At 42.9% G+C, this 15,176-nt stretch overlaps 1 protein-coding gene across 1 annotated transcript in view; it reads left to right on the top strand.

The window, feature by feature from the left end:
* Window positions 1-15,176, top strand: part of LOC126285214 (43 kDa receptor-associated protein of the synapse homolog) — a 108,993-nt gene that overhangs the window by 71,689 nt on the left and 22,128 nt on the right. The window contains exon 7 of the mRNA XM_049984517.1: window positions 9,852-10,043. Within this exon, the coding sequence (XP_049840474.1) occupies window positions 9,852-10,043 (192 nt within the window). The remainder of the gene's footprint in view (window positions 1-9,851; window positions 10,044-15,176) is intronic.

The following is a 15,176-nucleotide window of genomic DNA, read 5'->3' as shown; positions in this document are numbered from 1 at the left end:
ATATAAGTTAAGTCTCTATCAGTTAAATACTTTACTATTTAAAATGAAAGTTAATTGGAGTCCACTAACAGGTTGCTTCTCACTGTCATTTCAATAAAGAAATTATGGTTTTCATAATTAATGGTCTTTCCGTTACTTGTTACCGAGCATTAACACAATAGACAAACTGTGGATCCTGGTATATTATTAATATGCACATCCAATACACAAGAGAGACAAACACTTAGCAAACATGAGTATATAACGTTCCACACTGCAGTTTTCCACTTTTACTACATTGAGACACAAAATTAACATATATGTAAGATACTGACTCACCTTCTGCGATTTACAACAGACAGTAATGTGATCATATACTAAGAAAAACTTCATAAGCCTCAGTCTTAAGAACATTTAATTTGAAATTGGCAACAACACATTAATAAGTAGTTTAACTAGGAAAATCATTTTCATCAAGCATCATTAACTTTAGCTCACTCTCTTGCCACATTAACTTTAACTTTGTTTTTACTATGTTCAAGAGGCATCAATTAGCAAAAGACTGGGCTTTAATGTTCTTTCAGTAAGGACACTCGGAAATCACTTTAGTTCAAACGGAGAGGAACCTGAGAGGTGTTATGATAAGGAGAAAAATCAAGGTAGGTACATAAATTCAGTTGTAAATTACCTTATATATCCATTTATCTGATCCTTCACTGTACATTGCTATAGTGCTCCATCATAGTGATTCCGCAATGTGGTGGCGATTGCATGTCGGTAGGTGGAGTTGCAGGTAGAATTGCTGGACTCTGTCACTTCCATTTCCAGAAAAATTCCAGCTATTTATCCATACATCCGAGGCATTGTAAAGTAGCAGAAAAAAACCTCTCTCGGAACCAGCACAATATGCATCTTTTACATGGCAATGCACAGTTTGGTAGCTCGTCCTCGACTCGTAGCTCGTCCACGACTGACTCTTGTTCCACCCTTTCTACCTAGGCCACCGACAATTTGCGCGCGCTATACAGTTCCGTTCCCGAGGGGAACCACAACACCTTTTACATACAAACTAACTAAGAACCCTAAGTGAGGATCAGCAGATTACATAACAGCAACCAAATTCATTCAATAAAACAGAATATTTGCACATATTGATATTTCTACAAAAAATTATTCACACAGAAATTACATTTATATACAATAAGTTTTGTTCCCTCCAAATGGGACAAAGAATTTAAATGACAGATACAGTACATTGCATAGAATCGTATCATGACATCGAGGTTCTTATAAAGAAAGCAGTATACAATTTTATGTTATCGATTCAAACAAACACATTTGTAGAAGCTCAATGATGTAACATTGTTGTTGTTGTGATCTTCAGTCCTGAGACTGGTTTGAAACAGCTATCCATTCTACTCTATCCTGTGCAAGCTTCTTCATCTCCCAGTAACTACTGCAACCTACATCCTTCTGAATCTGCTTAGTGTATTCATCTCTTGGTCTCGCTCTACGATTTTTACCCTCCACGCTGCCCTCCAATACTAAATTGGTGATCCCTTGATGCCTCTGAACATGTCCTACCAACCGATCCCTTCTTCTGGTCAAGTTGTGCCACAAACTTCTCTTCTCCCCAATCCTATTCAATACTTCATCATTAGTTATGTGATCTACCCATCTAATCTTCAGCATTCTTCTGTAGCACCACATTTCGAAAGCTTCTATTCTCTTCTTGTCCAAACTATTTATCGTCCATGTTTCACTTCCATACATGGCTACACTCCATACAAATACTGTCAGAAATGACTTCCTGACACTTAAATCGATACTCGATGTTAACAAACTTCTCTTCTTCAGAAACGAATTCCTTGCCATTGTCAGTCTACATTTTATATCCTCTCTACTTCGACCATCATCAGTTATTTTTCTCCCCAAATAGCAAAACTCCTTTACTACTTTAAGTGTCTCATTTCCTAACCTAACTCCCTCAGCATCGCTCGACTTAATTCGACTACGTTCAATTATCCTCGTTTTGCTTTTGTTGATGTTCATCTTAAATCCTCCTTTCAAGACACTGTCCATTCCATTCAGCTGCTCTTCCAACTCCTTTCCTGTCTCTGACAGAATTACAATGTCATCGATGTCATCGGCGAACCTCAAACCTTTTATTTCTTCTCCATGGATTTTATTACCTACTCCGAATTTTTCTTTTGTTTCCTTTACTGCTTGCTCAATATACAGATTGAATAACATTGGGGAGAGGCTACAACCTTGTCTTACTCCCTTCCCAACCACTGCTTCCCTTTCATGTCCCTCGATTCTTATAACTGCCATCAGGTTTCTGTAAAAATTGTAAATAGCCTTTCGCTCCCTGTATTTTACCCCTGCCACATTCAGAATTTGAAAGAGAGTATTCCAGAAAACAGTGTCGAAAGCTTTCTCTAAGTTTACAAATGCTAGAAACGTAGGTTTGCCTTTCCTTAACCTTTCTTCTAAGATAAGTCGTAGGGTCAGTATTGCCTCACGTGTTCCAGTATTTCTACGGAATCCAAACTGATCTTCCCCGAGGTCGGCTTCTACTAGTTCTTCCATTCGTCTGTAAAGAATTCGCGATAGTATTTTGCAGCTGTGGCTTATTAAACTGATTGTTCGGTAATATTCACATCTGTCAACACCAGCTTTCTTTGGGAATGGAGTTATTATATTCTTCTTGAAATCTGAGGGTATTTCGCCTGTTTCATACATCTTGCTCACCAGATGGTAGAGTTTTGTCAGGACTGGATCCCCCAAGGCCGTCAATAGTTCCAATGGATTGTTGTTTACTCTGGGGCCTTCTTTCGACTCAGGTCTTTCAGTGCTCTGTCAAACTCTTCACGCAGTATCGTATCTCCCATTTCGTCTTCATATACATCCTCTTCCATTTCCTTGATATTGTCCTGAAGTACATTGCCCTTGTGTAGACCCTCTATATACTCCTTCCACCTTTCTGCTTTCCCTTCTTTGCTTATAACTGGGTTTACATCCGAGCTCTTGATATTCATACAAGTGGTTCACTTATCTCCAAATGTCTCTTTAATTTTCCTGTAGGCAGTATCTATCTTACCCCTAGTGAGATAAGCCTCTACATCCTTACATTTGTCCACTAGCCATCCATGCTTAGCCATTTTGCACTTCCTGTCGATCTCATTTTTGAGACGTTTGTATTCCTTTTTGCCTGCCTCATTTACTGCATTTTTATATTTTCTCCTTTCATCAATTAAATTCAGTATTTCTTCTGTTACCCAAGGATTTCTACTAGCCCTCGTCTTTTTACCTACTTGGTCCTCTGGTGCCTTCACTACTTTATCCCTCAAAGCTACTCATTCTTCTTCTACTGTATTTCTTTCCCCCATTCCTGTCAATTGCTCCCTTATGCTCTCCCTGAAACTCTGTGCAACCTCTGGTTCTTTCAGTTTAACCAGGTCCCATCTCCTTAAATTCCCACCTTTTTGCAGTTTCTTCAGTTTTAATCTACAGGTCACAACCAATAGATTGTGGTCAGAGTCCACATCTGATACTTTTTAGTATCTCCATGGCTCTTTCCGTATACAACCTTCTTTCATGATTCTTAAACCTAGTGTTAGCTATGATTAAGTTGTGCTCTGTGCAAAACTCTACCAGACGGCTTCCTCTTTCATTTCTTACCCCCAATCCATATTCACCTACTACGTTTCCTTCTCTCCCTTTTCCTACACTCGAATTCCAGTCACCCATGACTATTAAATTTTCGTCTCCCATCACTATCTGATTAATTTCTTTTATTTCATCATACATTTCTTCAATTTCTTCGTCATCTGCAGAGCTAGTTGGCATATAAACTTGTACTACTGTAGTAGGTGTGGGCTTCGTATCTATCTTGGCCACAATAACGCGTTCACTGTGCTGTTTGTAGTAGCTTACCCGCATTCCTATTTTCCTATTCATTATTAAACCTACTCCTGCATAACCCCTATTTGATTTTGTGTTTATAACCGTGTAGTCACCGGACCAAAAGTGTTGTTCCTCCTGCCATCGAACTTCACTAATTCCCACTATATCTAACGTTAACCTATCCATTTCCCTTTAAATTTTCTAACCTACCTGCCCGATTGAGGGATCTGACATTCCAAGCTCCGATCCGTAGAACGATAGTTTTCTTTCTCCTGATAACGACATCCTCTTGAGTAGTCCCCGCCCGGAGATCCAAATCGGGGACTATTTTACCTCTGGAATATTTTACCCAAGAGGACGCCATCATCATTTAATCACACAGTAAAGCTGCATGTCCTCGTGAAAAATTACGGCTGTAGTTTCCCCTTTCTTTCAGCCGTTCGCAGTACCAGCACAGCAAGGCCGTTTTGGGTAATGTTGCAAGGCCAGATCAGTCAATCATCCAGACTGTTGCAACTACTGAAAAGGCTGCTGCTCCTTTTCAGGAACAACACGTTTGTCTGGCCTCTCAACAGATACCCCTCCGTTGTGGTTGTACCTAAAGTATGGCTATCTGTATCGCTGAGGCACACAAGCCTCCCCACCAACGGCAAGGTCCATGGTTCATGGGGGGGGATGTAACATTAAATAAAACAAAAGCAAACTAAATCAGTAAAGCACTAGAGTTATGGTGTTACAGCTTCCTTACTGGAAATAAAGAAAATAATGTAAATAAACAGTGCAGTACGTCTAAACTTGTGCTCATGTTAGTTGTAAATAAAACTTAAAACAGTAATGCTACAGAAAGCAGTACACAAATTTATTTCTATATCTGCTTAAGTTGCTTTCTCTGACCCCAGGTTCCCTCACTAAAATCGTTCAGTGGAATGCTCCACTGAATCGTTCTCTGTATAGCCTTTCAGCAGGAGAACATTGCAACGTACTTCCCCACACACAAGGTGCATGTCAATGTGTTCTGCGAAACTGTACCGGTACCACGCCATCGTATTGTACTGTACATCTCCGAATAGCACTGAGTAATGAATGGGCATTCTCTCTTCCTCTTACATTTTTCAGGCTCTTATGGAAAATTTAATAATGGAAGGAAAAGTACAGAGAAAGAAGACAAACAAGTTTCCCTTGTTTTTAAGAGGCGCCCTATCGAAGTTTTATACAGCACACAGGGAATGCGAAAAGATATCATCCGTTACGTGACAACGCGGATAAAAGTGTGTGATCGTAACGGACGGTCACTGAAGACAATTGAGTCTAAAAATATGGTTGAAGACTCTGAGAGACTGGTTCGGATGCAGTCCTCTGTTACTGATTATATCTGAAAACAAAAACCAGATTTTCCATAATGATAGTCAACCTTCGAAACGAAGCAGCACCTTAATAAGAAGAATGCATCACCTAACCTACGTAACTAGTTAACATTTATTCTTCATATTTCACGACTTTCGAAAGGCCTTTAACTCAGTTCCGCAATGTCGCTTGCTCCAAAAAGTACGCCCTTACGGTCTATCCGATGACATATGCTGTCGGATAGAAAGTTTTCTAACATACAGGGAGCAGTTTGTCGTCCTGAACGAGGTGACTTCAACAGACACAAGCGTACTTTCAGGTGTGCGCCAGGGCAGCTTAATAGGTCCGCTGCTTGTTACGATTTACATAAACGGTCTGGTTGATGGTACTGACAGCGGCATTAGACTGTTTGCCGATGATGCTGTAGTCTACAGGAAAGTAGTATCACACGAAAGTTGTGAACAAATCAATGGCCGGCCGTTGTGGCCGAGCGGTTCTAGGCGCTCCAGTCCGGAACCGCGCTGGTGCTACGGTCGCAGGTTCGAATCCTGCCTCGGGCATGGATGTATGTGATGTCCTTAGGTTAGTTAGGTTTAAGTAGTTCTAAGTCTAGGGCACTGATGACCACAGATGTTAAGTCCCATAGTGCTCAGAGCCATTTGAACAAATCAATGAGGATTTGCATAAAGTAAGTTATCTCTCAATATTAGTAAATGTAACTTACTGCGTATAACAAGGCGAAAATCCCCATTAACGTACGAGTACAAAATAAATGCCCGGTCTTTGGAAGCGGTAACATCCGCCAAGTACCTGGATGTGACTATTCGAAATGATCTCAGATGGACAGATCAGATTACACAAGTAAGGGGTATGGCGAACTCTAGATTGCGGTTTATTGGGAGAATCCTGGAGCGATGCAGTCCTTCAACAAACGAAATAGCTTACAATACGTTAGTTCGTCCAGTCTTAGAGTATTGTTCGTCTGTACGGGACCCTTACCAGTTGGGTCTGACTCAAGAGATTGAGAAAATCCAAAGAAGAGCGGCAATATTCGTGACTGGTTCATTTAGCCATCGCGAGGGAAAGTTTGAAGTGTGGGACACACTTGCAGATAGACAGCGCTCTAAACGGAAGGGGCTGCTCACTAAATTCCGAAATCCGATCTTCGCCGAGCATGTAGAGCATATATTATTACCACCAACTTTCAAATCGCGCAATGATCACCATTCAAAGATAAGGCAAATTAGAGCTCGTACTTAGGCGTTCAGACAGTCGTTTTTACCTCGCGCGATCCGCGAGTGGAACTGAGGGACACCGCTTGGTGACTAGCGGAATATATATGTAGATGAAGATGTAGATAGTTTGTTGTTTCGTCTTCTCCTGACCTGCCACCACTGCTGCTGTCGTCTGTACTGCTAGTATTGCCTGTGGAGTGATTCTACGTCGCCGCCTGTACTGTCGTGGCTGCGGGTGATGCCAACACCGACTCAAAGGAAGGCCTCGGCGCTTGTTGGTGACGTCACGTCAGCTAGGCACGGCGAACGCCAGGTCTGCTCAGGCATACTCATAATGGTAGTGTCTCCCTCTCTGTAACAGGAAATTGTGAAACTATTGGCGGTAGTTGAACAACACACATTGCTCTGAGAGATTTTTGCAATCAATTAATTGTGCAATTCATTACACGTCTTAACAAATAGTGTACTTCTGAACTTAAATTTCCACCTGTTTTAAGGATTGACATACAAAAACAACTTGGTCCAGCAGCATCAGAATACATGCTTCTTTACCTTATTTGTAAATCCGAGGAAGTTACTTTTGTACTGGGTTGCTTGTACAAGAAACTGTGAACATATTGGTGCTCTTCTTTAGGTATATTGGTTGACTATGGGGTGAGGAGCACTGAATGTTAATGAAATATATTGCGATTGTACACGTTGAGGGAAGGGGTGGGGGACAGAAGAAGAGGCAAAAGAGAGATACTTCTTCTAATAATTTCCGGATATGCAACGGGATCCCGTCTACATTCTGCCACGATATTTCGGCCCAGAGACGTACGGCCATCATCAGGTGAGTACACAACTACTGAAGAGCCCAGTTTTTTTTTTGTCTTTATTGTATTTCAATTCCCCATTGGGGCGGGCTGGCAGCAGCACATGCGCTGCTCTTCAGCCGAAAGACATAGAACGAGCAATAGAAGACATTTAAAAATAACAAAGGAGAGAATATGGCGAACATAGATATAAAAAAGGGGGAACATCATGGAAGGCAATAGACAAAAAAGGGGCGACTGTAAAATGGAGATAAAAAACTCTTTAAAAGTAGCGCACACGAAAAGCCACACACTGCGACAATTAAAAGAACACAAGGCACAGTATGACTGGAGCATAAAAAGAATCGACAGATGGCGTAGCACATAACAAACACTGATGTGGAACCTCAAGGCAGTACAGAATTAAAATCACACCTTTTGACGCACAGGAGAAACAGCACTAAACACAACACTGACGTGGCACACTGACGATGATCAAAACGAAGGATCTGCCAGGCGCAAGGAGACGAGGGAGACCGGAAGAAGGGCGGGAGGGAGGGAGGGGAAGAGAGGGGGGAGATGGGTGGGGGGCGCGCTGAAGAGGGCCGGGAAGGGAGGGATGTGGGAAGGAAAGAGGCAAGTATGGGGTGCAGGGTCTCAGGGAAAGAACCAGGTGCAGTCGCGATATTTATGCCGAATCTCGCGAATGCGAAATGTACTGGCATCCTACAGAGCATGCGTCAGGTGTTGACATGCGCGGCATAGCCAAGTTGTACGTGCTGCCCTCCGTGGTGAAAGTAAAAGATGATGGCCGGACGTCTCTGACCCGAAATATCGTGGCAGAATGTCGACGGGATCCGGCTGCATACCCGGAAATTATTAGAAGAAGAAATACGCCGGGAAATTTTCAGAAGTCACAAGAGAGATACTTGTTTTATCAAATAATATCTTTTTATCTTATAAAGTTTCTCCTTTCAGTTGCAAGAGGGGAATATTTATCTATTCTAATGTGCATGTTTAAAAAAGTTTAAGCTCAGCAGTATTTTCGATGTATGACGCTATTTTGTTTCCTGTTTAGAATTCCTTTCGTTGAAAACGACTGTAATCTAATGACTGGCAACAGTCGGCCATTTACACATGTAAATTAGTTCACATTCCCAGTGACGACGTCAAACGAAAATAAATAAAAGAAACTAGTTCATTGTAAGGGGGTTGGGGTAAGTTTCGATAGCAAAATGGATCAAGTAAATACAGCTACTTGAATATAAAATTTCCGAAGCTTGCAACGGGACAGAGCATCTTCTCATATTGATCTACGTTTGTTTCGACAGGATTCAGTAGTACAGAACTATGATCTTCATTTTTAGCTTTACGATAGTAAGAAAATCTTTCATGTAAATAAAACTGCAGAATCCAAAACAATACCAAACATTTTGACCAAAAATAAGAGATTTATAGTGATAAGCACGCCCAGGCGTTTCTGCCTGCAACAAACCTGGCGTTCGCCGTGCCTAGTTGACGTGACGTCACGAACAAGCGCCTAGGCCTTCCTTTGAGTCGGTACTGGCATGAACCGCAGCGACGAAAGTACAGGCGGCGACGAGGAAGTACGTAGAATCACTCCACAGGCAATACTAGCAGTACAGACAACAGCAGCAGTGGTAGCAGGTCAGGAGAAGACGAAACAACAATCTATATCTTCATCTACATATATATTCCGCTAGCCACCAAGCGGAGTCCATCTGTTCCACTCGCGGCTTTGAATGGTGATCATTCTGCGATTTGAAAGTTGGTGGTAATAATATATGTTCTACATTCTCTGCGAAGATCGGATTTTGGAATTTAGTGAGCAGCCCCTTCCGTTTAGAGCGCTGTCTATCTGCAAGTGTGTCCCACACTTCAAACTTTCTATGAGATTAGTAACGCTCTCGCGATGGCTAAATGAACCAGTCACGAAACTTGCCGCTCTTATTTGGACCTTCTCAATCTCTTGAATCAGACCCAACTTGTAAGGGTTCCATACAGACGAACAATACTCTAAGACGACGAACTAACGTATTGTAAGCTTTTTCCTTTGTTGAAGGACTGTACCGCTTCAGGATTCTACCAATAAACCGCAATCTAGAGTTCGCCTTACCCCTTACTTGTGTAATCTGGTCATTCCATTTGAGATCATTTCGAATAGTGCCACCAAGATACTTGACGGATGTTACCGCTTCCAAAGACTGGGCATTTATTTTGTACTCGTACATTAATGAGGATTTTCGCCTTGTTATGCGCAGTAGGTTACACTTACTAATATTCACAGATAACTGCCAGTCATTACACCACGCATTTATTTTCTTCAAATCCTCATTGATTTGTTCACAGCTTTCGTGTGAAACTACTTTCCTGTAGACTGCAGCATCATCGGCAAACAATCTAATGCCGCTGTCAACACCATCAAGCAGATCGTTTACGTAAATCATAAAATGCAGCGGACCTATTACGCTGCCGTTACGCACACCTGCAGGCCTTCCTTTGAGTCGGTGTTGGTGACGCCCTTACTGTCGGTGTCGCCGTCGTGGTGTTGCAGAGCCTGTGGCTGCAGCGCGCCTACCGGCAGTACGAGAGCGCCATGGGGTCCGCGGCGGAGATGGGCGACCGGCTGTGCCAGATGGAGGCGATGGACGGCGCGGCCCGCTGCCTGGAGGCGCTGAGGCTCCAGCACAAGATCTGCAACTGCCGCCCGCTTGAGTTCAACACGAGGCTCCTGGAGGTCGCCAGCTCCGTCGGCGCCAAGGTACCGCCTCCACAAAACTCCAGTCGCTAGCAAGTGATCCCAGAACAGATCTCGAGGTCACATTTTTCTACTGGTAGAGCACACCTGCTATGATGAAGGGTGAAACTTCCTGGCAGTTTAAAGCTGTGTGCCGGACCGAGACTCGAACTGGGGACCTTTGCCTTTCGCGGGAAAGTGCTCTACTGACTGAGCTACCCAAGCACGACAGTACTTCGTCTCCTACCTTCCAAACTTCATAGAAGCTCTCCTGCGAACCTTCCAGAACTAGCACTCCTGGAAGAAAGGATATTGCGGAGACATGGCTTAGCCACAGCGTGGGGGATGTTTCTAGAATGAGATTTTCACTCTACAGCGGAGTGTGCGCTGATATGGAACTTCCTGGCAGATATTAGGAGACGAGGTACTGGCGGAATTAAAGCTGTGGGGACGGGGCGTGAGTCGTGCTTGGGTAGCTGAGTCGGTAGAGCACTTGCCCGCTAAAGGCAATGGTCCCGAGTTCGAGTCTCGGTCCGGCACACAGTTTTAATCTGCTAGGAAGTTTCATATCAGCGCACTCTCCGCTGTACAGTGAAAATTTCATTCTATGATACAGGGTGTTTCAAACAGAATATATGAAAGTCGCAAGCTCTTTCTTCTTATCTCGTGTTTTCTACTGAAAATCTCGTACTTGTACTCTTGTTAACTTTACTATTACAGAGATGGCCTAAACTTTATATTTTTAATTGGTCCTGTGCGCAACAAATAACTTACTTGGTCTTTCTGCTGCCACTGCTTGATTTGCTGCATTCCATTATTTAACAAAAACATAAAAAGGCCTATTATTCATGCTGAGTGCAATGCATGTTCTGTATGGGCGGCTCCTGCTGTTGCTGCGGCTGCTGCTGCTTACTACAACTACATATAATCCAAGAGAAAGGGTTTGGTAAAATCTAAACTCGATAAATGATAATCAAAACAAGTAATGAACTATACTCTGAAAGCGATTCTTTCTCATTCAATTAAAAAACCCTAGAAACTCTTTGAACAATCGCTTCGTATGTAAATTTGCCTCCAGTGGCATTAAAGCAATATTACAAATTAATCAAACTCTTGAGACAGACTGAAATACTTCTCAGTTAAATGCATAGTGAAACAATTCCCTGACAATTACAAAAGAAATCAATGACAAAAATCAATACTTAATCTATTCGCCTAACAATGGCTTCCCTTAAGATTTCAACTCCTATCATTATCAAAATTACCGTCTGCTGCTACACACATACACAAACCCTTTTCTTTAAATTAATAAACGTGCTGCAAATTATAAAAAACATCAACTAAATACCAAATCTTGTGTCGCCGCTGGCGTACACGGCAGTATGGCAGCTCGGCGACGACCCCTCGCACAACACACGTGCGCAACACAGCAGGCGGGCTCCCACATTGGCTTCAAAACTGCCACTAGTTACTCCGTGCGCTGCTAAGCGCGACAACAATATCTTAGATTCCAGAGCTTGTGTATGCGCGCTGTAGCCAACCTTTAAATCCTAAGAAAGTATTGCCAACTCTCATATACGTATTAAAAAGTATTATTTTGTCCAAACTATCAGTCGCTGCGTTTCGGCTCGGCCACTGTATGAACGAATACATAGTCTAGTTTATATTAATAGCCGCTAGATGTCAGTTGTCTTCTGTTTTGCTTGGTAACCGCATACGACGGGCGTTTGAAAAGTCCGTGAAAACATGAAAACAACTTACGTGTTTAGGGTAAATCTTTTTCATTTTTCGACATAGTCTCCTTTTAGACTTACACACTTCATCCAACGCTGTTCTAATTTGTTGCTCCCTTCCGAATAATAGGAAGAGTCCAAGTCTGCAAAATAGCTATTAGTTGCTGCAATTACCTCCTCGTATGAAAAAAATCTTTGTCCCGCCAGCCATTTCTTCAAATTGGGGAATAAACAGTAGTCCGAGGGAGCCAAGTCTGGAGAATAGGGGGGATGTGAAACGAGTTGGAATCCTATTTCCATAAATTTTAAGACCACAGCTGCTGAGGTGTGTGCTGGTGCATTGTCGTGATGGAAGAGGACTTTTTTGCGGTCCAATCGCCGGCGATTTTCTTGCAGCTCGGTTTACCAACGGTCCAATAACGATGAAAAACATGCACCTGTAATAGTTTTACCCTTTTCCAGATATCCGATGAGGATTATCCGTTGCGAATCCCAAAAGATCGTATTCATAACCTTTCCGGCCGAAGAAATGTTCTTCGCCTTTTTTGGTGCAGATTCTCCCTTGGCAACCCATTGTTTAGATTGCTGTTTGGTCTCAGGATTATAGTAATGTAACCACGTTTCATCCACAGTGAGGCAACGACGCTTAAAGTCCCGCGGATTCTACCTGAGCAGCTGCAAACCATCCTTGCAACACTTCACACGATTCCGTTTTTGGTCAAGCCTTAGTAATCGCAAAACCCATCTTCTGGATAGCTTTCTCATGTCCAAATGTTTATGCAAAATATTATGTTCCCGTCCATTCGAGATACCCATAGCACTAGCAATCTCACGCACCTTAGCTCTTCTGTCATCCATCACCATATCATGGATTTTATCAATGATTTCTTGAGTCATAACCTCCACAGGGCGTCCACAAAGTTCAGCATCACTTGTGCCCATATGGCCACTCCGAAAATTTTGTAACCACTTATAAACTGTTCTAATCGAAGCTGCAGAGTCTCTGTAATGTTTATCAAGCTTCTCTTTAGTCTCCTGAGGCGTTTTGCCTTTCATAAAATAATATTTAATTACCACACGAAATTCTTTCTCGTTCATTTTTTGACAATCACTCGACTTCCTTTATTCACACGAATGCCAAACACAAAGAAATAGACCAATACAGCTGAAACTTGGTGTGCGTTCTTTCCAAAGATGCTAATAACTAAAAATGGCCTCGATACGTGTCGGTGGTGACATCTCTCGGACTTTGCACGGACTTTTCAAACGCCCCTCGTATGTTTAAAATGGCTTCTCCGCAGCAGAAATTATTTTGAGTTCTCCAGTTTGCGAAGTGCAATTACGTGATTACAGTGCAAGGACGTTTCGGGCTGAGGTACCAAACTGATCCTCCGAACGGGTGGAACATTCGCAGATGGTATCGATAGTTTCTAGATACATGGTGTGTAAGTAAAGGAAAGAGTTCTGGCCGCCCTCGTGTTCTTGTAGAAAATGTTGCACGAATTCAAACTGCTTTCCAACATAGTCCTTCAAAATCAACTCGTCGTGCCAATGAGAAGTCACAACTGCCTACAACAACAATTTGGCGTGTTTTGAGCCGTCGGTTGGTTATGAAGCCGTACAAGCTGTTACAAGCTCTACGTCCTGATGACAGATGCAAACGTGTGGCATTTTCCATCGAGATTCTTGATGCTATTGACAATGATAACACTTTCGCAGTGATGAAGTGTGTGTGTGTGAAATTTTATGGTGCTTAACTGCTAAGGTCATCAGTCCCTAAGCTTAGACACTATTTAACCTAAATTATCCTAAGGACAAACACACACACCCATGCCCGAGGGAGGACTCGAACCTCCGCCGGGACCAGCCGCACAGTCCATGACTGTAGCGCCTCAGACCGCTCGGCTAATCCCTTACGGCATTGATGAAGTGACTTTCTGTGTTAGTGTTCAAGTAAAAAACAGAATGTTCGAATTTGGGACCTACAGAACCCACATGCAGCAACTGAACATGTACGAGATTCGCCCAAGGTCAATGTGTTTTGGGCGATATCCCGATCATCTGTTTACGGCCCATTCTTCTTCGATAGAAACACGGATAACGGTCAGCAGTATCTCGCAATGTTGCGAAACTGGTTGTTTCCGAGGCTGCACGAAGACAATTTCATTTTTCAACAAGACGGGTCACCCACTCACTGGAGTCGCCAAGTGCGTGAATATCTGAATGAAACTCTACCGAACCGTTGGATTGCTCGTCAAGGAGCTGGCGGCTTAGCATGTCTCAGCAGGACTCCACGGTCTCCGGATTTGAAACCCTCTGACTTGTTCCTGTTGGGCTCCGTTAAAGACAACGTTTATGTACCACCACTCACGCAGAACATGGAACTGTTGATGAACAGGATCCGTACTGCCATAACATCATTGACGAAGTACATGCTTGCCCGAGTATGGGAGGAATTTGAGTATCGACGTGATTTGTTCGTTTCGCGGATGGAAAACATATTGAACATCTGTAATCTGAACTTGAGAGGTTCGTAAAAATGTGTGTAGAGTTTCATATTCGTATGTCTTAAAGTTTAATAAATATATGCCTTCGAAATAGGTGTATCCTTTTCTTTTTGAAACATCCTGTACAATGTTGGGAAAAAATGCAACCCCCCTCCCCCCCCAAGTATACGGTCATTGTATTGACAAGTGAAGTGGTAGGTAGTTCGTCACTTTCGTCACTTAGGAGTATATGATAACTAATTCCGACCAAATGAAACACACATGTCAGACTAAAGAGTGCCAAAATAAATGAATCACTGCACAGAGGGCCCCCCTCTGGTTCCAACGCAGACGTGTATCTTCGCATGCAAATGATCATTAAGGTGGCGAATGGCACCCTGCGGTACATTGTCCCAAACCTCTTCCGTCTTTTGTTGCAATTCTTCAATGATCCTTGCAGACCCTGGAGAAGTAGTAAGTTCCCACTTCATCATGTACCATACGTGTTCAACTGTCGAGGGATCAGGTGATCTTGCTGGTCAGGGCAATTGTGTACTCTATGAAGACCATGCAGCAGCCTTACGTAGATATGCATTGTCCTACTGAAAAAGCATAACCCGTTATTGTAGAAGGGATGGGAGTAGCACCGGGATCACAACCAGCGCAATGTAGCTGGTACCTGTGACTTTACCCACCAGAAACTCCAGATTAGACGGTGAATTGTAACTTAAGTCTCCCCCACATCGTGAAGCCTGCGACCTCCTGTACTCCCCACGCGTGTATGTAAAACAATCGCAAAGAGACTGTACCCACTCTTGTTACTGAAGACTACTGAGCTCCATTCGACCTTCTCCTCAGCTCTTTCACGACATCAGAGTAGCCATGCATGGCGAAGTCGCGGTGTCAGTGGCAGCCTAGCCAGAGGCACGAATGCTCTT

This window comes from Schistocerca gregaria, chromosome 8 (genome assembly GCF_023897955.1).
Source record: "Schistocerca gregaria isolate iqSchGreg1 chromosome 8, iqSchGreg1.2, whole genome shotgun sequence".
NCBI lineage: Eukaryota > Metazoa > Arthropoda > Insecta > Orthoptera > Acrididae > Schistocerca > Schistocerca gregaria.
This window is presented reverse-complemented; position numbering and strand designations above follow the sequence as displayed.